General features: G+C 38.7%; 1 protein-coding gene across 2 annotated transcripts in view; it reads left to right on the top strand.

Moving 5' to 3' along the window:
* Window positions 1-21,828, top strand: part of TDRD3 (tudor domain containing 3) — a 108,771-nt gene that overhangs the window by 29,153 nt on the left and 57,790 nt on the right. The window contains exons 2-3 of one of the 2 annotated variants that reach the window (XM_040540765.1): window positions 12,041-12,125; window positions 15,201-15,266. In XM_040540765.1, the coding sequence (XP_040396699.1) occupies window positions 12,041-12,125; window positions 15,201-15,266 (151 nt within the window). The remainder of the gene's footprint in view (window positions 1-12,040; window positions 12,126-15,200; window positions 15,267-21,828) is intronic. The other variant, XM_040540774.1, reaches the window with a different exon arrangement.

Here is a 21,828-nt window from a genome sequence, read left to right as displayed (position 1 = left end):
GGAACGGGCCAACAAAGATCAGCTAGTCCAACTGCCTGACCTCTTCAAGGCTAACCAAAAGTTAAAGCATATTACTGAGGGCATTTTCCAAATGCCTCTTGAACACTGACAAGGGGGCTTCAACCACCTCCCTAGGAACCCTGTTGCAGTGTCTGAGTATCCTCACAGTAATGAAATTTTCCTGATATCTAGTCTGAACTACCCACCCCTGAGTAGTTTAGTGCCATTCCCATTTACAACCAACACGATGTTTGCATATTAAAATGCAGCGTTCAGGTACACTTGCTAATTGGATTGGGTTCTTGAGATATTGGGTTGATTGGAAGGGATCCTTAAAGTCATCTTCCTTCAAGCTTTTGATCTGAGTAAGACCGTAGATCAGGTCAGCTGTAACTTTACCTCGCTGTGTGTTCAGCAGGTCCAAGGGGCTTGCAGCCACTCCAGGGAACCTGTTCCTGTGCTGCACTTTGTGACCTGTGGTGGCCGTTTGCATTGAAAATTAAATAACTCACTATTTTCTGCAGCATCTGTAACTAAATTACGTAACTAAGTTATGTACAGCCACTTAATTCTGGTTGGATTAGTGTGGTTTTTTACTATTGTGTCTTGTGTTGATTTGGAAATAGATCCTATTGTGCTTTGTGTGCTTTGGGCTGCTACTGAGCTGTAAGTTAGTGTCCAGAAAATAACTACAGGACTCTGTCATTTTCATTATTGATAACTGAGGTAGAGCTCAGTACTGTGCATGTGGTGGTACAGTTGTTTTCTTCTCTATGGACAATATTTGTCACTTACTAATGTTGAAATCCTCCTGACACCTTGTTGTGTGGTCATAGAGGGCAGTGAGCTTTAGATTTTGGTGCCTTCTACAACTCTCTAAAATCATCATATATTGTCACCTTGTTATCTTGTCCTGTGTCTTAACATTTGCGGTACACAGTGCAGATACCTGATCTGACACACATATATGAGATGTGATATATCTCATTAATTAATGCTCAAGAGCAGAGCCCATTGCATTTATACCCTTCCCTTCCTGTACTTCAGTACTTGGCAGAGGATTCTTTCTTCTTCTGGCTTAACCATACAATTTCTTTAAGAGCTTTTGGTGAAGAATCCTATCAAAAGCTGTCTCAACAGCAGTCTTTCCTTCTCCTCTTCCCTGCCGCCTTGCCCTCCTGCTCGCTTTCTTCATCCTGCCCGGAGGTGTATGTAACAGCTGTGTGGGGAACATCTTCCCTCTGCAAGAGGGAAGATCTTTACCCATGTGCTCACAGGCCTACAAATTCTAGTCTTCTGTATGGTGTATGCAGGTTTCCACACAAGGGTCTCTAATTTCTAGGATTAAAAGTGATTGCTCCTTTCAAAAATACTGTGTGGTGTTTTTACTGTTTTCTGTTCTTGTGGAACAGGTGTTGATTTAAAAAGGTCAGCAGTTTGTATTTGGGCTCTTGTTGAGCTCATGGGCAAACAGTTTTGTTACCGCTGCTGTTCTAAAACCTTTCCTATTGTAATATCAATTTGCTTAGATATGTATTTCAACAATAACTTTAGTTTGGAAACCTTCCAAGTCTCAGTTGTAGAGATTTAGTTTAGAAATACAGAGAAACGTTCAGCCTGTGTATTACAGCTTGCTTTCTTGATCGTTCCTTTTGCGTGTCAGTCACTTGTCATCTGTCAAGCTTATTGCATCTGCTTTGGAAATCATTTTATGCTTATTATTATTATCTTATGCCTTTCATTATTATTTATTAATATAATATTATTTATTAATATAATATTATTTATTTATTATTTTATTTTATTATTTTATGCTTATTTTGTTGTTACTGTTTATCAAATTAATCCTCCAGAATATTTTTTTGATCACTCTTTCTGCTGACTTCTTTTTGTTTGTGTGGTTGGCATAATTAACCTCCGTTTTCCTTTGAAGCATGCCTGCTAGTTTGTTTTTTACATGTAAAATTCACTGCCACTTCACTGTTTTGCCCAAGCCATCAGTAATAACGGCATTGGAATGAAGCTCTCTGGGAAGCCGCAAAAACATGAAGCACATTTTTCATCATGAAATGTTTATTTTCCACAGTTTAATTTTTGATAGTATCTTCAGTATTTTTTTTTTCCTGAGCTCTTGGCTGTTTCTTGAAATTGATAGTAACATTTTCTTTATCTATGAGATTCTGTACGTAGCTATCTAAAAATGTGTATAGCTCTTCTCTGTGCCGTGTAGTCTTTGTAATAAAAAGCCAGTGCGCAGCCACAGGAGCGGAACAAGCTCCCAGCGTGACCCAGACACTCCCAGCCCTACCTACGTGGTGGGGAAGTAAGTGATTTCTGTGTCTGCGTTGTGCTGTGACTGATGGTTTCCTCTGGGTTGGGGCACGGGGTTTGTTACTTCCAGTAAAGAAAGTTATGCTCTCTGTCTCCTGCGTTCATGAGGGGCTGAATAAATGGAAACACGCCTGTGTGAGAGAGGCAAAAGTTCCTTCTAGGCTGATACTAAGCAGCTGGTGGTTGGGGGGGAAGGAAATTCTGTTGTTTTTCATCCCCAATTCTTGATTTGGGGGAAAATCCCGTTGTTTTTCATCCTTTCAGTCTACTTAATTCCCTAATTCCTACAAAGTGCTTCGGGTTTTGACATGTTTAATATGAAACGTTTATATGGTGTTGGATTATTTTTAATGTAAACCAACTGTCAAAGTATTGCTCAATAGCTTTTGCTATTGTTACAGAGCTGAAAATAAAGTAGCTGTTTACTTAAGTTTATATAAGCCTTGAGGGCAGTTACTTTTGTGTATACTTGAAAATTGCATTAACAGCACTTTCAGTATATCACAAATAATACCTTGAAAGCGCAGTCATAACGTTTGTTAAAAGTTACCACATGCATATCAGGCAACTTTGTCGTTTTTATCCTGTGCTTCAGTGATTTCTCAGCTCTTCGATTTTCCCCCGCATACAAATGCCGGTTACAAGAGATGAGCATTGCAGCATTCACTGAAGGCCGTCTGATCGGAGCATTTTGGAAGCATAGGGAAGTAAATCCAGCAGCTGCACACCCCTGTCAGAGAGGATCCTGCTTGTAGCCTCGTGTCTGCTCAGGGGCTCACCGTACCCGTGTACCCCTTCCTGGTGGGTTTCCTGGAGCAGAGCAGCGGGCACACTGAGTCCGGCCCCTTGCAGAACGGGGTGATGCGACGTGCTCTGGCTTCTGCCATCCCCGACTCTTGCTCAGGGCTTTACACGTGGTTATTTTGTGTTTGCCTGTTGATAACTGAAGTTAAAAAAGAAGAGTTGATTCTGGTCTTCAGTTTTGTTTACACGGTTTATCCAAGATGTGGTGTATGAAATAAATGACACATGGGAAAGAGGAGAGAATCTGGGGTTTTTGATGGTTGTGTGATTCGTGATGGGTAACGAAGGTGATGCTTAGTTCTACGTTTCAATAAAACACAAAGTTAAGTTAACTTTTCTGTTGTGAAATGCTTGTGAAAAATATCGTGCCAATCTCATAACAGAATTTTGAATTTATGTCTTAAGAAATCAAATTGCATTCCCTGCAGTAGTAATTTCAGAGAAGAAACAGACGTGGGAAAAGAATAGTGCCACAGACAGGACACTGGGAGGTACTGTTATAAATACTTCACTAATGCAAGTGTTAAAGTGTTTTAAGGTGTGTGTTCTCTGTTGTGGAAGAATCACAGAATGGGTTGGAAGGGACCTTAAAGACCATCTAACTCCAACCCCCCTGCCATAGGCAAGGATGCCACCCACTAGATCAGGTTGGCCAAGGCCCCATCCAGCCTGGCCTTGAACACCTCCAGGGATGGGGCATCCACAGCTTCTCTGGGCAACCTGTGCCAGTGCCTCACCACCCTCTGAGTAAAGAATTTCCTCCTAATGTCTAATTTAACCTACCCTCTTTAGTTTAAGACCGTTCTCCTTTGGCCTGTCATTGTCTACCCAAGTGAAGAGTCCTCCATTCTTTTTATAAGTCCTCTTTAAGTACTGAAAGTCTGCAATGAGGTCTCCCCAGAGACTTCTCTTCTCCAGTCTGAACATCCCCAGCTGTCTCAGCCTTTCTTCATAGGAGTGGTGCTCCAGCCCTCTGATCATGTTTGTGGCCCTCTTCTGGACCTGCTCTAACAGATCCACATCCTTCTTGTGCTGGGTGCACCAGACCTGGATGCAGTAGTGTGTGCTGAAAACTTGTTTTTTGTACTTCACTTCTGGAACAGCAATTTTAGGGAGGCTGTCAGGGGAAAATACATGTGCCACTAATGAAAAAGAGGAATTGTGTGTGGGTCTGGGGAGTTGTGAGGGGAGTGATGGACTTGTCAGGCCAACCTGCTGATGGACTAACGTTTTGGTTGTTGCATGTCCATCGTATTCCAGAATAATTCTGAAACTGTCAGTGGTTGATGAATCGTTTGTATAAAATTAGTCCTTGTCTTTTGGAAATGGATAGAAAGCTGGGTTAGTGAGGGTGACTGGTATTGCCTGTGTTTAGGACTGTAAGGATCTGAAGCTGTTGGTCTTTATTTTTTTTATTTTTATTTATTTTTTTTAATCCTGGTCTTTATCCAGCCCTCCAGGCTGGAGCAACCGTAGGATGAAGTTGCAATATTGATATAGCTTAATGCACTTTGGTTATTTTATTTATTTTTTTCTTTCCTTGGGGTTCGAGCATTTGCTAGGCTTTCTTTAGGTCACAGTTTCACCGACAAAATAGGTTTTACTCCAAGGTAATTAACTTGTGCTTGCTTCCCTACATGAGGAAAGGAAGGGCAGGGGACACCAGTGACAGACATTTTGCTCTTACTAGATGATGTTTAAAACCAAAAACCATCCAAAAAACAAAACAACTAACAACAACAACAAACAAACCCAAAGCAACTCTTCTATTTTTAAGTTCTAATAATAAATGGACTTTCATAGCTGATGTTTTAATTTAAAATCAAGTGTCACATGCATAGGAGGGAGGTTTAGGCCTTAAATTTTGTCAGCTAAATGTGTGTGAGGACTGGAGGTTGGGAATGCATTTCTTTTGAATGCCTTGCTGGGGTTTCAGCTTGACCTGGGTTGGAGAGTTGGAAACAGCACTTAAAAAAAGCAGTACAAGCCCAAGAGTGAAAAGGTAGGGAGCTTAGAGGCATGGTTAGTTGCACGGGGAACTCAAGTGCTGTCTTGGCTCTGCAGCAGTTTTATGTATGTCAGTAATATTTTAAAAATAGACTTGGTGTCTCTTCATCTAAATGCTGATCTAATTGCAACCAAACTTCTGTAATTCTCAACTTTCTAGATGATGTAAATAAGTGGAATTATGATAGCAAATACTTAAAATGATGTTGGTTTTTATTAGTGATATAATATAGTCTTTTCTGACTTTTTTTCTTTTTATCTTTAAGGAGTAAAACAGGGAAACAATCTAGATTAAGTTCCTATAAGGCAGCTGTGAAACTGCATGGACCAGACTAGAAAGAATGGCTACAGGATGGTTCACTGCCAAAATAAGAGGCGTCTTCTAGGTCAGGTTTTATTTAATACTGTCATTAAGTACCTGTGATGGAGCATGACGCTCTGGGCTTAAACACAAGATAAAACTCCTTAGGAATGCAAAGCTGTTAGTGATCAGGGTTAGAACTCAAAGTAATATTAACAAGTGGGAGGAGTGATGGGAGAATAAAATACGCCTGGCTAGCTATGATCATCTGTGTATGTACAAGATACAGAGCAATGAAAGGGGGGGAATAAGTCTTTTGACATGATCTTTGAATAAAAGGAATGGCATAGTCTTTTCCCCACAGTTGTGGAGAAAACAAGAAGGAACAGCAGGCGATGCAGCAGGGTTAGATGTTGGGAAAACGTCACTTTCTTGGGTGTCTGAATAGTAATCGTAAAATTGCCAGGAATGCCACTGACACTACAGCGGAGGTTATTTGTCATTACTGACAGACGTTTGCCTTGCGGATAAAGCAGCAGTCGGCCCTGATTTTGGCAGGATGTTTGAACCCTTTCAAACCTTCCCTGTTCTTCACCTTTTAAGTTCTGTTTTATTTTCACTGGTAGTTTGCATAATACTATGCCATCCTTTCAACTTCTGAGCGTTTTATTTAAAGAAAGAAAAATGTTAGTTGCTTTCCCAGTGTTGTTATGCAGGTTATAGGGCTGCTTCTGCAGCCTTATTTTTAAATCTGATTTTCATGTTTAGCATAATAATGTTTTAAAATGTGTTCTGTATTTTTTTAAAACAGCTTTAATGATAGTCCCTCAATAAAATTTGTAGTACTGTGGTCTAATTCCTTTATACAACCAAAATTCAGCAGAACATTTTGAAACCCTATCAAAAGAGTACTACAAATTTAAAATAGCTAGTGTAAAGGATAATGTTCTGCTGTGGAGCAATAGTGGCACCCAGTGGTGGTCTCCCACAAGTGCATTAAATTGCACTTCTCTTTGTGAAAATTGTTCTCTCATCCTTCGTGGTGCTAAGTACCAGAAATATGAATGCTCTCTACAAATATTTTTGGTTTAAAAGATTACCTTGTAGGTGGCATGATTGTATAAATCTGTTTTCTGTGGGAAGCAATGGAAGGAACGTTCTGATTTTTGTGTACACACACAGAAAATAGCAATGTTACATTTACATATAATGAAACTTCGGGATTGTTTCATGTGTTTGACAGAATTACAAGAAATATTGGTAAGGCAGTTTGCATTTTCTGCTAATGTCACAGTAGTTTTATGAAGAGGAGTGAATCTGAAATATGTGAATTTTATACAGCATGTTTATTGATGTTATTTTCCCTTATTTATTTGTTTCCCTAAAGAAAGTTTCTCCTGTAATAAAGCATTAATTGTAGAGATGATAGGAGAAAAATACACTTTTCTAGAAATCCTCTGTAATGCAGTACAGGAAAAGGATTGAAGGTAGCTAAAGATTTTTGGTTGCCCATGAACTGTGAATTGCAAATAGCAAAACCAGCATTTCAAGAAAGCTGCTTTTGCATTAGGAAAGTTGTATACCAGGTGGATTTAATTCTAAAATAAAGCTTTGAAATTAAACATTCTAAAACTTCTGTGGGCACAGAGGGTACTTGATCCAGCAGTATAGAGCAGGCAAACAAAAATGCATCTTACTTGATGCTAGGGATTGTTTTTATGCAGGTGGTAATAGTGTAGCTGTAACAAATCTGTCTGTGCAGGGCGTGTCAGGTGTGATTTGTTCCTGATGAAATAAAGCAGAGGATAAAATGAGATATCTAGAGATGCAGTTGCGACTGGTACTGCAGAATCACAGCTCCCAAAAATGGGAAATATCAAAAAGGAGAATGGATATTTGTAACATAGGAAAGAAGGGGGGCTGTTAGGGTGATACCATGCTTGGAACGAAGGAGTGGTGGGAATATGTTTTACTGTGCGTTAGGGAGAATTACTGAAACTTTTTTTTTTTATAGGAGCTTATAGTGAACGTTTTGACAGAAAAATTGCAGATTTAGGTTTATATGTGAATGGTTCACATGGAAAACGCTGATTCACTATGAATGGCTTGTTTAATAATCCTGTCGGCGCAGTGCTCATCCCGAGGTGTAAGAACAGGTGCTTTTAGTTTAAAAAGGAGATGCTCTTCCGACGAAAGCTGTTGCTAAGAGGATTGCACTGCTACATGTCTCAGATGAGCCGAGCTGGATGTGTGGGGGAGGAATACGTGAGACAAATATCCCTCGGGTTTCAGCAAACAATGTGGAAGAATTGCAGTAGAAGCATTTATTTTCCTCTCCCTGCCGTGTTTCCTCTCTCTTCTGGTCTCCTTTCCCAAGAGAATGATCCCCGGGTAAACATCTCAGCCGTATGAAGCAGCTTGGAGCCCATTTGATTGTAAACTGATTTTATTTCTTATTTTTTAATATGTATTAACGTTTGAAAGCCACAAAATCCCTGTGTGACTCATACAGCATTACTTGGCACAATTCCTTTGAAATCAATACAATTGTCTGCATTACTTCAGTTTGTAACTTCAGAGGCTGTACAAGCCTAGTGAGTACTTTTTCCTTAGAAACCAAAAGTTGTTGCAATTTATGCTATTACTGTTACCAGTTCCTTAAAAACTCAGTGATTTACAGGTGTGTACACACCCACGAATACAATTTCCTCAAAAATAGAGTAGCGTTAGGTTGTTTAAGAGTGTGGTGGATAAAGCCAAAAATCAAGCTGCCAGCTGGAAGCTAGTTGGCTCCTTTTAAGCCTTTCAGTCTGATCACCCAGGATAGTGTTATCTGCATTGCAAGTGAAGGAAATAATTTATCTCCTTGCTGTCAGTGTGAGAAGATGTCAGTGGCCAGCTGCTGGCTAGCCTTTTACTTCCTAAAGGGCTTTGTGGCACTTTGCTTTTTTCACTCCACACTTCGCAGTCATTTATTTCACTGTTCTTTTATCTGCTCCTTCTCCTTAAGCAAATGTGTGTAATTCTGAAATGCTTCTTCAGAGGAAATCCAAAGGGAAACTTGGTGGTGGTGCCAGCAAAGTTCATGTGCCAGATTGTTCCCGGTGCCCACTTCCTTTTCAAAGCAAAGGGAGAAGCAGCAGCTTGGGATGGAGGTGTGCAGAGCAGGGATTAGCCAGGGCACCGAGTTCACCAGCAGGTTCCAGGGGGGTGAGCTAGTTCATGGACGGATTAGGATTGCCTCCCGGCCCTGGGCAGTAGAAATGCGTTGGGTTAGTGTAATAGGATCACTTCGTCGTTCGCCTTGCATTATCTGGGGTTGTGGCAGGTCGTGGTATTTTGCAAAATGTGCAGAACAGGTAACGTGAGTGCAGGCAGTGAGGCACTGAGCTCCAGGACTGTTCTGTTTGACTCCCGAGGAGTTTTTTATCTGATTTTTGGTTCGGTTCAGGTTCAGATTTTCTTCCTTTCTACTACAGAGAGAACAAAAAGATCAAGTGACCTTTTGCTGTAAAGGTCCTACCTACAGCACATTACATACCCATTAAGAACGTTACCCATCACATACCTATCACAGCACATTAAGAGCAGATTGAAAAGGGAACTCTCTTTCCTCTGGAGCCTGGAAAAAGAATTTCAGACTTTATAATCCATATGTTTTGAGGATTATGCCTACTGAAGAGCTAATTTTGCCCGTCGTAACTCCCTTTTCATACTTGAGAGATATGGATGTATATTTCCTTGTACAACTGCATCTATTTTAAAATAAAAACTTATTAGAAATACTGCTTTTATTTATCTTCTCTTAAATGAAATAATTTGTGCACCTGTAGCAGGAAATATTCAAGACTAAAACTTAGGTAGTTCTTACAGGAGATAAAACACATGGTAGGGAGAACAAATTCTTTTATTTAAGTAAGAACTTTCTGCAAAAAAGTTGAAGAAAATCTAGACATGCATTTGGAGTACTGCCTGTATAAAGCAGTCCATAAAAGAGTTCCTAGGGCAAAGCAGGAAAGATTGTCTTGACATACCCTAGTTCCAGACTTCTGTCAAGGTAGGAGAAATGTATGTTTTGGTTACTGAGGGTGTACAACCTTTCTGGTTACGGTTTGTTCCCTACCCAGTTCCTGACCATTTATTTCTGGTGATATCTGCACTTTTATGTCCCTGTTCCACAGAAGCAACACCTGAAAAGTTACCGGTTCAGAAATTTTGTACTTTGCCTGTTGAAGTTCTTCAACATAGTTTTGCAGAGATAATTATTGATTTGATCTTTCTTCTTGAAAGTAATTTTGCTCCTGACCCCCCCCCCCCCGATGGTTACAGAGAGAGCTTGTTTTATTATTTTTTAAGACTATTTTAAAAATTGTGGTTTTAAATCATGCTTTTGCTGAAAAGCTGTTGTGCTTGCTTTATCAAGGTAGCAGATGTCCCCAAATAGCATTTGGTTATAGGTTGGTGCCTCTTGTAACTCTGATGGAGATTTCAGTCAGGTGTGGGCAATGCGTCTCCAAAATGTTGTTGCTTAAACTAGTGTAAGTCAAAAATGAAAGTACTTTTCTGCTCTGTGTGTGTTTTTATCTTTCCTGGCTCAAAAAAGCCCTCTGAAGTAATGAGACAAACTAACTGCTAAGTTATAAACTGAAAAGTTGGACTAAAGCAGAGTGGGATTTTATCAGCTCTGTTTCAGTCTTCACTTTGAAGTGAGAAATTGCAACATGACTCAGCAGCGAATTTTATGATGGCGGAAGTAATCAATTTTATCCCATCTCGGGAAAATTTAATTCTGGGTCAGATTGTTGTTTGCTCGCTAAAAATATATTTTTTTCTTGCTGGAAAATGTTAGTGCCTACATCTAAGTACTAGACTGTAGCTCATAACAGAATTGCAGTTCTGCTAGTTTCAGCAGAACTGAAGAATTACTTAATTTGCAGAGGAGGAGGAATGTTTCCACATCTTGTCTTGAATTCAGCTCATGGGTTTTGTATTCCCACCCTGGTACAGCTGATATTCAACTTTGTACTGAAGATAACAGGAGGTAAACTTGTAGCTTTTATGATATTTCTCTTTCTAGAAGTCTGTTGTAATTACTCAAGGCTTCCACTGTGGTTTATGGGGTCCTCCCTATAGGACGTACCTGTTGTAGTTTCCCCCTGGCAGAGTGGGAATTGTGTTCCACTGTACGCTGACTCCAGCTAATGAGGTCCATCTGCCAATCCCAGGTAGGAACTGCCACTTCGTGTCTTCCCAGGCGGCAGTACGCGAGATCCGAGACACTGCTGAGAAATCCTGTGTTCCTATGCAGGCTAACAAATCCTGCCACCTTATTATTCTCAAGTGTGTGCCTTCTATATGAAAAATCAGATTGTTTCTTTCACATTGTTTTATATATGCGTGTTTTTTTTTCTCTCCCCCCTCCCTCTTTAGTGCCTTTTTTTTTTGGGTGGTATTCTGTTCTCTCAGGATTTGCTAGATGTCAGTGTCTGACGGGAACAGCTAGTTCCTCTCAGGTGTCTGGGTTAGAGCTCAGCTGGGATCATTAATTAGTCTGGCAACGCTGTCAGGGCTGGAGCTGTTCATGTTATCTGGGCTAGAATTAAAAAGGTCTATCGATTCTTCCTTCACATGTTTATATTGTAGTTATATCTTACACCTGGATGTTGTTTTCTTGAATTATTTCTTGAAGTACTTTGGAGTGCATATTTTTAATATTTATTAAAGCATATTAAGCTTTCTTTCATACATCCTGTGTTTTTCTTTGGGAACGGTGGTTTCTTGTTAGGTAGTTAGTATGCGAATATTTTTTGGGCAAGTACTGTGTTTCAGGTTCAGTATCTAGCAATTATCAATTATTGAATGATTGCTGTGATGTTTAAAGGAAAACTAAACACTCTGCAGAGAAAACAGCCAGCTACCTAAGAATGAAAACAGGGGCATGAAATAAATGAGGCAAGATAAATAACAAATATCACAATTTCTGACCACTCAAGTTAAGCTAAAAACATCTTTTGCTAAGTGTTTTTGGAAGTCATAATAGGTCAGCCCTTTTGAATTTATTAGCCAAATCCTGTTGCAATGGATTAACTTCCTTAGTTTTCAGATGAATAAATTTTATTTATTAATTGTGTTGGATGGTGGTGTTGTATTGCCCAGCCTTTGAGCATTTAACTGTATCATCTTGCTCTTTAGAAACAGATGTGGTTTGTTTCTTTTTTTGTTCGTTTTGTTTTTTGCTTGGTAATTTTTTTTTTCCCTTAAAAATGCATGAATATGTCACTATCATACCAAGTAATGCCCAAGTGGTTGATTTTTTTTTTTTTTTTTTTTTTTTTTAAACCAGGCTCCTGTAATCTGGGGTGGGTGTGTGTGGAAGATGGTTGCTGTTATTTTGTGAAAAGAAAAAATGAATCTCTTAATCTTACCTCAGTGTAAAGGAATTGACTACATGAAGTCTTTTTCTAAGTATTTGTTTAAGTTATGCTTCACTAGCATAGAAAATAGAAGCTAAAAATAATCTTTACCTGCAGAACAAATGTTTGACTATTATATAAATAATGTGATATTCTAATATATATATATTTTCTTCTTTAACAGGTATCTTTCAGATGAAGGAATCGAAGCTTGTATAAGTTCATCTGAAAAAGTCAATACAAATGACATTATCCTAGTTGCCCTTAATGTAAGTTATGATTGTGAACTTTTTTTCTGACAAATTGTGCTAAAAACAATGTATCTAATGGGTCAGGTATAAGTGTGTGAGGCTAATTAAATATACAGTTGTCTGTGTGATTTATGTAAAGGACAAGGTGCCTTCCTCCCTCCTGGCATATATGAATTATTTCTTAATTTTATGTGGATATGACCCCTATTCCAAACTGTGAAACCTGGGGGGAGAAAAATGAACATAATTTGTAGTAGGAAAATATTTTTGTTTCAAATTTAAATCTAAAGTCAAAGTGCAAGCGATAACAAAATCAGAACTGCTGTGTATAGATATGGGCATGAAATTATAGTGCAAACTATTAGTTTTTGGGATGAGTAAAACATCCTTAGTTTGACTTCTGGGCATGCTGTTCTTTAAAGCATGCGATGTGTACGTTTTTATGTAACTATAAACAGTTGCTTGGTTTACTGTAGAAATCTGGATTGGTCGTAATTATTTCTGCTGACAAGGAAATTCACAGATATGTAGTGCATTTCCAGCTTGTTTGATGGATAATCAAAATAAAATAGAAATGTTATGCAAATATTCAAAGCCAGTTTAGTTGGTTATCAATGTTTTTTTTGTCAGTTGTTTTGATGCCCAGAAGATTAAGTTGCCTCTTGGGTAAGTTAGGGAAAAGTGGTGTGGCTTGAAAGACAGGATAAAAGTGAGTTTAGTTTCCATCTCTCAAAAACTGACACCTCTCATTAACTGTTAGAGTAATTTTGGACTAAAGAAACCAAGAAAGAAGCCAACTTAGGTGTTTTGTGAATTGCTGAAATAAGTATGAAATGGACATAAACTTGCCTTCAGTTCTTCAAATGCTTTTATTTTGTATAAGATCTTGCAACAGACTTGAAGTGTTTCCCCCTTCCTGCTGCTGTGGTTGCAAAGCATCTTGCTGGAGACTTGTCAATTGTATGGATACGGAACATTGCAGAACAGTTTATAGAAGTTTGTGTGCTATTCAGAGATAAATAACTGACAGATGACAGATTGGTTTCATCATGTGGGCTCAGATTGAAAACCAAATGTGCTTTTTTATCGCTCTATGGCTATGTTTTGCAATAGAAAACAATTTGAACATCTATCCACTCTTTTAGTGTATTCACTCTGAATATCTGCAGAGCATCCCTACAATTATTTTTACTCTGTACAGGATGCCAGTGTTGCTCAGCCAAAAAAATGGAAGGAAGCACTAGTTTGCAGCATTTTACATGCTAAAATGTAGTGCTACTCAGTTCTAGATACAGCAATTCATTGGCATTTGTTAATGGCAAGTTAGTATAAGTTCTGGTAGTAATTCTGCTTAGCCCTTCTTCTTTTGAAGGAAGCATTTGTGACCTGAATAAATAAGGAGGGTTTTAGCTTCAATACAGGAATCTGCAGCGGCATGTTCTGTTTTAAACAGGCTTATTTCAAGGAGTTTAGAAAACATAAGTGTTTTAGTCTGCACTAGTGTTTTTTTTTTTTTTTTTTTGTCTTTTTTAGTCTTAACAAATGTAAGTGCACCATAGAATCATTAAAGTTGGAAGAGACCTCCAAGATCATCTGGTCCAACCATCCCCCCTACCACTAATATCACCCACTAGACCATGTCCATAAGCGCCACGTCCAACCTTTTCCTTAAACACCCCCAGGGACAGTAATGACACCACCTCCCTGGGCAACCTGTTCCAATGCCTGACTGCTCTTTCTGAGAAGAAATATGTCCTAATTTCCAACCTGAACCTCCCCTGGCACCACTTGAGGCAATTCCCTCTGGTCCTATCACTAGTTAGTTACCTGTGGGAAGAAGCCGCCCCCAGCTCCCCACACCTTCCTTTCAGGCAGTTGTAGAGAGCAATAAGATCTCCCCTGAGCCTCCTCTTCTCCAGACTAAGCAACCCCAGTTCCCTCAGCCACTCCTCATATGACTTGTGTTCCAGGTCCTTCACCAGTTTTGTAGCCCTGCTCTGGACATGCTCCAGGGCCTCAATGTCCTTCTTGTAGTGAGGGGCCCAAAGCTGAACACAGTGCTCGAGATGTGGCCTCACCAGAGCTGAGTACAGGGGGACAATCACCTCCCTGGTCCTGCTGGCTACACTATTCCTGATACAAGCCAGGATGTTGTTGGCCTTCTTGGCCACCTGGGCACACTGTCGGCTCATGTTCAAGCAAGCATTGACCAACACCTCCAGATCCTTTTCCTCTGCACAGCTTTTGAGCCACTCTGCACCAAGCCTGTAGCGTTGCATGGGGCTGTCATGGTCAAAGTGCAGGACCCAACACTTAGCCATGTTGAACCTCATCCCACTGGCCTCTGCCCATCGATCCAACCTGTCCAGGTCCCTCTGCAAAAACTTGATGTGTAAAGTTTAATTAGTTTTTATTCCATTTCCTATTTTAACATGCTCCACATATAAGCCATCCAGGCTATCCTTTTGTCGTGCATCATCCTGATTGATATGCTTGTCCAACCTGTGGTTAGGGGAAGGTGTTTTTGTAAAGATTTATTCCTTTGATCATATGAGTTCTTCAGTTAAATACCATCAACAGCTGTGTTGCATAGTTGCTGAATAATGTCATGTAGCTGTTTACCTCACTTCTAAGAGAAATAATCAGACAGACATTTAAGTTGAAAGGCATTTAATAGAAATGTGACCTAGACTTTTACTCTAGGTTTAATTGCAGAAATGTTCCCAACCTTTTATGATGGATTTGTATGTGTAAAAACACAAAAATTAAAAACGCTTTTCTCTTAAGTGCCAGATGAAGAGGGAAGAAGTTTGCCTGTATTAAACATCAGAGTTGAGTCTAATAAATAAGCATTACTTAGTCATTTCTTTTCAATGATTAAAAGCATTTTTAACTGTCTTTGAAAATGTGTTGAAAATTACTTTAAGTAGTTGATTTTTTTCATCTTATATGGAGGGTTAGAGGGACTTTTTTAATACTGTACAAGTGATTGGCAGTATAGAAGAAATGCACTTTTTGCTTTTTATGATATTATTTTTTTTTGAAATGGGATATTTTAGGTTAATATACTCTTGTCTTCTCTGTTAATTTCAGACAGATTTAAGAACTATTGGCAAGAAATTCCTCCCCAGTGACATCAATGGTGGAAAGGTGGAAAAGGTAGACAATATTAATTTCACTTTTTTGTTGTGATTTCTGTGCGATGACAGACTTCTGCACTGCGTTAGTCTGTTTTTGTCATTATTCAACATACAAATGAAGCCAATATTTGAGTACATTATAGAATAATATATTACATTAGTTTGCTCACTATGCTTTATAATGAAGACTTTTTACTTCTGAACTTTGAAATGCTTAAATAAACATGAATGATCCTAACAACTTCCTTATCACTCAGAAACAGTTTAACCTCTTTGATCTTGACGTAGTATCAAAAGTTTTTTTTCTTCTTTATTCTTGTGAGTGCAGCAAAGCAGGTTAGGAATAAAGGAAAATAGTTGTGTAATTATGATACATAATGCTAAGTGTTGATACTTCACAGTATCCACAGATAACACGATTAAGGTTATAAACTTTGTCATGTACCTGTGGTTGTGCAGCTTACGGGTTATGTGGATAAACCATGTCATGATGCAATGCTTTATATTCCACAGGATAGTATTATATTCGAAGTTTAGATATGCCAGATTTTTGACATGTATACTGTATGTTTAGATAAAATTGAATTTGACCTCACTGGTATGCCCTTCCTGTTTTCTTCATTTAAGAGAGTTGAATGAAGGAGTTTTTATTTTAAAGCTAGAGGTAGTTCTCTATTCAAATCATTATCCCTAATTTCCCAATATTGATGATCTGTATTTTTGATGTGAAAGTTCTTGAGAAACATATTTCGTTACGGTTGAAATTCACTATAGCAATAAATCAAGGCAGCATTCTTTTGAGAAAGCAAGATTGATGAGAAAGGCTGTTTAAGAGCTGTTTGGATTTATTTCTGCTGATGCTGTTGTCCGAATGGGGTGGTGACTGATTTACCACAAGCTTCTGTAACAACAAAACAGAGGAACATCATTGTCAGCTACGAAAAGTCCACTTGAGAGATACCATTCTTGGGCGATAGTTCATAGTGGTTAGCCAGACAGCAGTCCACACATGAAACCCATTACTTATTAAAGCAACTTTCTGGAAGAAGTATTATTGATTTTATTTCTTACTATGTGGAACTGTTTTTGCAAGTGCTACTTCAAAAACTTTTTTTTTGCAAGGTGTTAGTTTATGAATTTTTGATAGATTACCACTTTATGTTTTCGAGTAACGTACAGTTAAAGTTATTTCAGTGCTTAAAGCTTTTTTTTTCCACCTAGAAAAAGGAAAAAAAAATCTATTCTTTTTCTTATATCTATGATTTGAATATTTTTCTTCCCCTTCAGCATTCTGTTTTCGAAGTATGGAAAACAAACAAAGTACTTCTTGTCATCTGTTTTTACACTGTTTATTTTGCAGTTGCTTAATTGAGTATTACTGAATTTTGCACTTCAGATCATGTAATATTGACAAAATCTAAGCATATTTGGTTAAATACTTCAACAAGGCCAAGTGCAAGGCTCTGTACCTGGGTCAGGGCAATCCCAGGTGCAAACACATGTTGGGTTGAGAATGGGTTGAGAGCAGCCCAGAGGAAAAAGACCTGGGGGCGTTGGTTGCTGAAGAACATGTGTGCTTGCAGCCCAGAAAGCCAACTGCATCCTGGGCCGCATCAAAAGAAGCGTGGCCAGCAGTTCGAGGGAGGTGATTGTCCTTCTCTACTCTGCTTTTATGAGACTCCTCCTAGGGTACTGGGTTCAGCTCTGGGACCCTCAGCATAAGAAGGACATAGACATATTAGGTATGTCCTATAGGACATGGGCCTAGTAATGAGTCCAGAGGAGTCAAGAATGATAGCGGGGCTGGAGCACTTCTATGAAGACAGGCTGAGGGAGTGAGTTGGGGTTGTTCAACCTGGAGAAAAGAAGGCACCAGGGAGACCTTGCAGCGGCCTTCCAGTACCTATAGGGGGGCATAAGAAAGATGGGCAAGATCTCTTTACTATGAGGTGTTGTGATAGTACCAGGGTAACAGTTTTAAGCTAAAAAAGGGCAGATTTAGTTAATACGAGGATAAAATTCTTTACTATGAGGGTGGTGATGCACTGGAACAGGCTGCTGAGAGAAGTTGTGGATGCCCCACCCCTGGAAGTGTTCAAGGCCAGGCTGGATGGGGCTTGGAGCAATCTGGTGTGGTGGGAGGTGTCCCTGCCCATGGCAAGGGAGCTGGATCTAGATAATCTTTAAGGTCCCTTCCAACCCAAACCATTCTATGATAAATGTAATTCTCCAAGTATTGTTGGGTGCACGATCATGCTTGCCGTAGTTAGTTTTGCTGTTGAAACATGATTTCAGTTGAAAGTGATTTTGATAGTGTTTTTTTGTTTTGTTTTGTTTTCAGAGGTTTGTTGCATTACTGTTGGGTTTCTTTAGAGGTAGTTGTTCAGCTGTTAACTTGAGAATATACCTAGTAACTTCTCCATTTTAGTGCCAGTAGAGGTTATGGAGCAGATCATCCTGAGTACCATCACACAGCACATACATGACAACCAGGTGTTCAGGCCCAGACAACATAGGTTTATGAAAGGCAGGTCTTGCTTGATGTACCTGATCTCCTTCTACGGCAAAAGGTGACGTACTTAGTAGGTGAGGAATAGGCTGTGGATGTTGTTTGTCTAGACTTTAGTAAAGCTTTTGACACAGTTTCCTACAGCATCCTTCTGGAGAAGCTGACTGCTCATGGCTTGGATGGTTGTACTCTTCACTGGGTAAAAAACTGTCTGGGTGGCCAGGCCCAAAGTGTTGTTGTGAATGGAGTTAAATCCAGCTGGAGGCCGGTCACTAGCAGTTTCCCCAGGGCTCAGCACTGGGTCCTATTCTGCTTAGTATCTTTTTCAGTGATCTGGACGAGGGGATCAAGTGCACTCTCAGTAAGTTTGCTGATAACACCAAGCTGGGTGGGAGTGCTGATTTGCTTGAGGGTAGGAGGGCTATGACACCTATGCAATTTAATTACTAACAGAAAACAAAGGCTTGATATTAGTTTATTGTAAAATCATTTCTGTGGCTATTCAAGGTAGGAAATGTGTATGATCTTGTAGTCATCGGACCAGTGAAAAAAGAATTTAAAGTTCATGTACTTATGTACATTGTCCAGCGCTCCAAATGTTGGATGGCACATTGATAAAAGGTCTCTTCACTTAATGTTGCTCTTTTAGAATTCCAGTAAGAAATACAAGAATGAACTTTTTTAGATTAGCAGTTTTGACTAAACAAACAATTTTAAGTGTGTTGCAGACATAGGAAATACTGGAAATAGTGTTTTTTTGATCTTGTCTTTTGGAGTGGTTCAGATCGCAGTGTAAAAAGCAAGTTACTGCACTTGGATGACAAGACTTAGAGTGTTGTTCTTGGAAAAGATGTTGGAAATTATGCATTTTTTGTTAGATTGTAGGGAAAACTTACAAGTGTGACCTTTATGCTTGGAGATGTTGTGTGATTTGTGAAAAATTTAGTATATTTTAAAAGATGAGTGTGTGTGTGGGGGGAAGAGTGGTTATTGATTGATTTATGTTGACTTACTGAGCTAGTGGATAAGCAACTAATTTGTAGATCAACAGGCTTTTAATTTAAGGTTATCCAGTGTATGTTCAGAACTAAAATTGTCCACTGAAAAAGGAAAAATGTGATAAAAGGGAAGTAATGATTAGGGAGAGTAATGATGTGATTTCAGTGATTTTAAATCCAGACTCACGGATTTCAATATAAAAAGGCTCTTAAATTAAAGATGTAATAAGGAGATAAATGATTTTTTTTTTTCTAGCTTGATAGTTTGCCTCCATTTTCAGTATGGATATTCTAACTTCTGTGGCAAAATCGGGAAGGTGTATGAAAGTTGTGATTACTGTGTCTGAGTAAGCAAAAGTTGTATGTATAAAATGTGAAATCACGTATTTGGGGACTGACAGTCCTGCTGTAGGCTTAGAACTCTCTCACTTGGGAGTCAATGCAGAGGAGAGAAACTTGGTTATAGAAGTTGCTGCTGCCTGTAAACAGTGCAATGCAGCTGCGAAAAGGAAAGTGGAATTAAGATGTGTTTTGAGACACCTCTAGATCTGGGAAGACATTGCTGAGGTTCTGTTGCAGTTGATGATTGTATGATTTTGGTCATTGTTTTTGAGAAAGATAAAATTCAGATACTGTGAATACAAGGGAGTATTACTAGGATAAGCGGGAAGTGGAAAGGAATGTATGTTTCCAGGCAGCAAACTTGGAATCGGGGAGGAACAGAGTGTGTAAGCACATCAAAAAGAAGGAAGTAATAAAAGAGTAAGATTAGTTTAAATTGGAAGAGAGTTTTCGGTGGAAAAATTGATTTAAACTAGTTGTCAAGAAGTCTAAATTAAAACTGGGGAGAAAAAAAAGTGCTTAATAATCAGAGCAATAATATTCTGGAACATTTTTTCCCTGTAGCAATAGTTACTTTTTTTTTTAAAGGCAACTGTCGTTGTTAGTGAATGGAGCTTGATATATTTCTGCAGGGGGTTGTCTTACCGTTGATGGGGATGGAAGACTGGATAGTAGGATTGAGTGCTGCAGGAATCCAATCCAATCCAAATTTTTTGAAATGAAAGTTTGCTTGATTCAAGGTACTTCTATTTCCCATATAGTTAGGTAATTGAGAGAAGTCAGTGTGTATCTATTCCTTTCATTTTCAGTCGTAAAGAGTAAAAATACAAACAGTGGGAAAGAGCTTTTTTTTTTTCCTTGTGAATAACTCGTGGCAACAGTGACAGGGGTTTTGAGAAGCCAGAGGAAATGGGATGAAGGAAAATTGTGGCACGCATTCATTTTTGTTTTATTATTTCTTAAATTCCAAGCTTGTCTGCTTCTGTTGACACTGCTAAGGAGATTGGACTTTCTGTGTGTGAACTTTTACTAAAATTTAGTTTGGTCTTACTTCAATCAACTGTTTTTTATTAAAATCATAGCTTTTAGATGGTTATTCTAGAAAAAAAAACTCCGTAAACCTTTTGCTGGAGAAAGGTAGTCCTCCAGCTTTAGAAAAGAAGTATGGACTGTAAAGAAAAAGTCTGTGAATGACTTTTCTATAGCTTTTAGCACAAACTAGTAGATAGTACACTGATCTTTGCTTTCCTAATGGTACAGTTTTTTCATTTAGTAAAGTTAGGCAAATCTGACTACTTAATAAGTGCTGCTGCCTAGTTTGAGATGTGTAAAAGTACTTGTGTAATCTCTCAGTAGAAGGTACCTGTGGTTCAGAATTGCTTCAGGAGGGAAGAAAAATGACACGTTTCTGTTGTTCCTCCTATCCAAAACTAGAATCAGTATTGTGTATCTGTATCTTGAGAACATATATTTTCCATCTTGCATGGAAAATAACTTTGTTTTGTAGCATTAAGACAATAGGCAAATATTTTCATAAAAGACAGAATAGAGTCTAAATGTGAAACGATACGGGCAGTTGACTATATAGGTGATTGTCAACTTTAGTCACTGATACACAAAAATCTTTTATTCACTCTCATTGTATCTGTTTTGCATGGCCTTAAAAATCTATATAACCACCATTAACCACAAGATGGCCACATTTGCATAGGATTTAAGAAGGCTGAACCCTCGTATTTCCATCCGGATGACTGTATGCCATGAATGTATGTGGAGTACTTTTAATGTAATGAAGATGCAAGGAGGTCTGTTATAACAAGTTATAATGTACATTTTAGTAGTGATGTTACATTTAGGGTATAGCTTCGTTTTGAGTATGTATGCTCCATTACAATTGAAACATTCATTCCACGAGTGTTCAGAAAGGATTTCGTTTCTGACATCAGAGAAATGCTTTCCAAGTACTGACAGGCTGATGGTAAGCAGTTAGAACATAACTTGCTACCTATTTTAATTACTGTTTAAAGCTACTCATGTGCTTCCCAATTTCTGCCAGTACATTAGTATAACTAACAGTGCTCAGTTGCCTTCTACCATCTCTTTGATTGTGGATGTCATGGTTTCCTACAGCCTCTTTTATTTTGTTTAAGGCACGATTGAATTTGCTGTTCCAATTACAACTGATCTGCATTAAAAAGCTTCAGTCTTGAGGTGCTTGTATTTAGCTTCCATTGAGAGTGATTGCTCTGTGTTTGAAGCTGCATATGTCAAAAATGAATTTTTCATCGATCTTTTATAATTGAGATGATTTTGACAGGCTTAGGTACTTGTGGCTGTGCATGCAGTGATGCTGACAGATCGAACTGAGTGATAGTCTGTCTAGAGAGAGCTATTTAGCAGCTTTAGGTAAGCTCTCATGCTTGAACTCTTCACCTTTTCAATGTTTTGATTGTGTTCTTAGCTCCTATTGCCTATTTCAGGAGCTTTAAAGAGGCATGATTCCATCTGTATTTTTGAGAAAAAGTAGAAAATGCTAGATATAATAGATATAGCGAAGTCCTTGTGAAAGGTTGACTTGTGTTTTCAGATGAGGTTAAGTGCGTCAAAGCAATGCCTCTAGGCAGGCGGTATCTTGAAAACAGTACGTTATAGTCTAGTTGTTATATTACTAAAAATCATTAGGTAGCTATTGGGAATTGTTTCAGATTTTACCTCTGTAACTTTGAGATCAG

The sequence above is a fragment of the Cygnus olor genome, chromosome 1 (genome assembly GCF_009769625.2).
Source record: "Cygnus olor isolate bCygOlo1 chromosome 1, bCygOlo1.pri.v2, whole genome shotgun sequence".
NCBI lineage: Eukaryota > Metazoa > Chordata > Aves > Anseriformes > Anatidae > Cygnus > Cygnus olor.
This window is presented reverse-complemented; position numbering and strand designations above follow the sequence as displayed.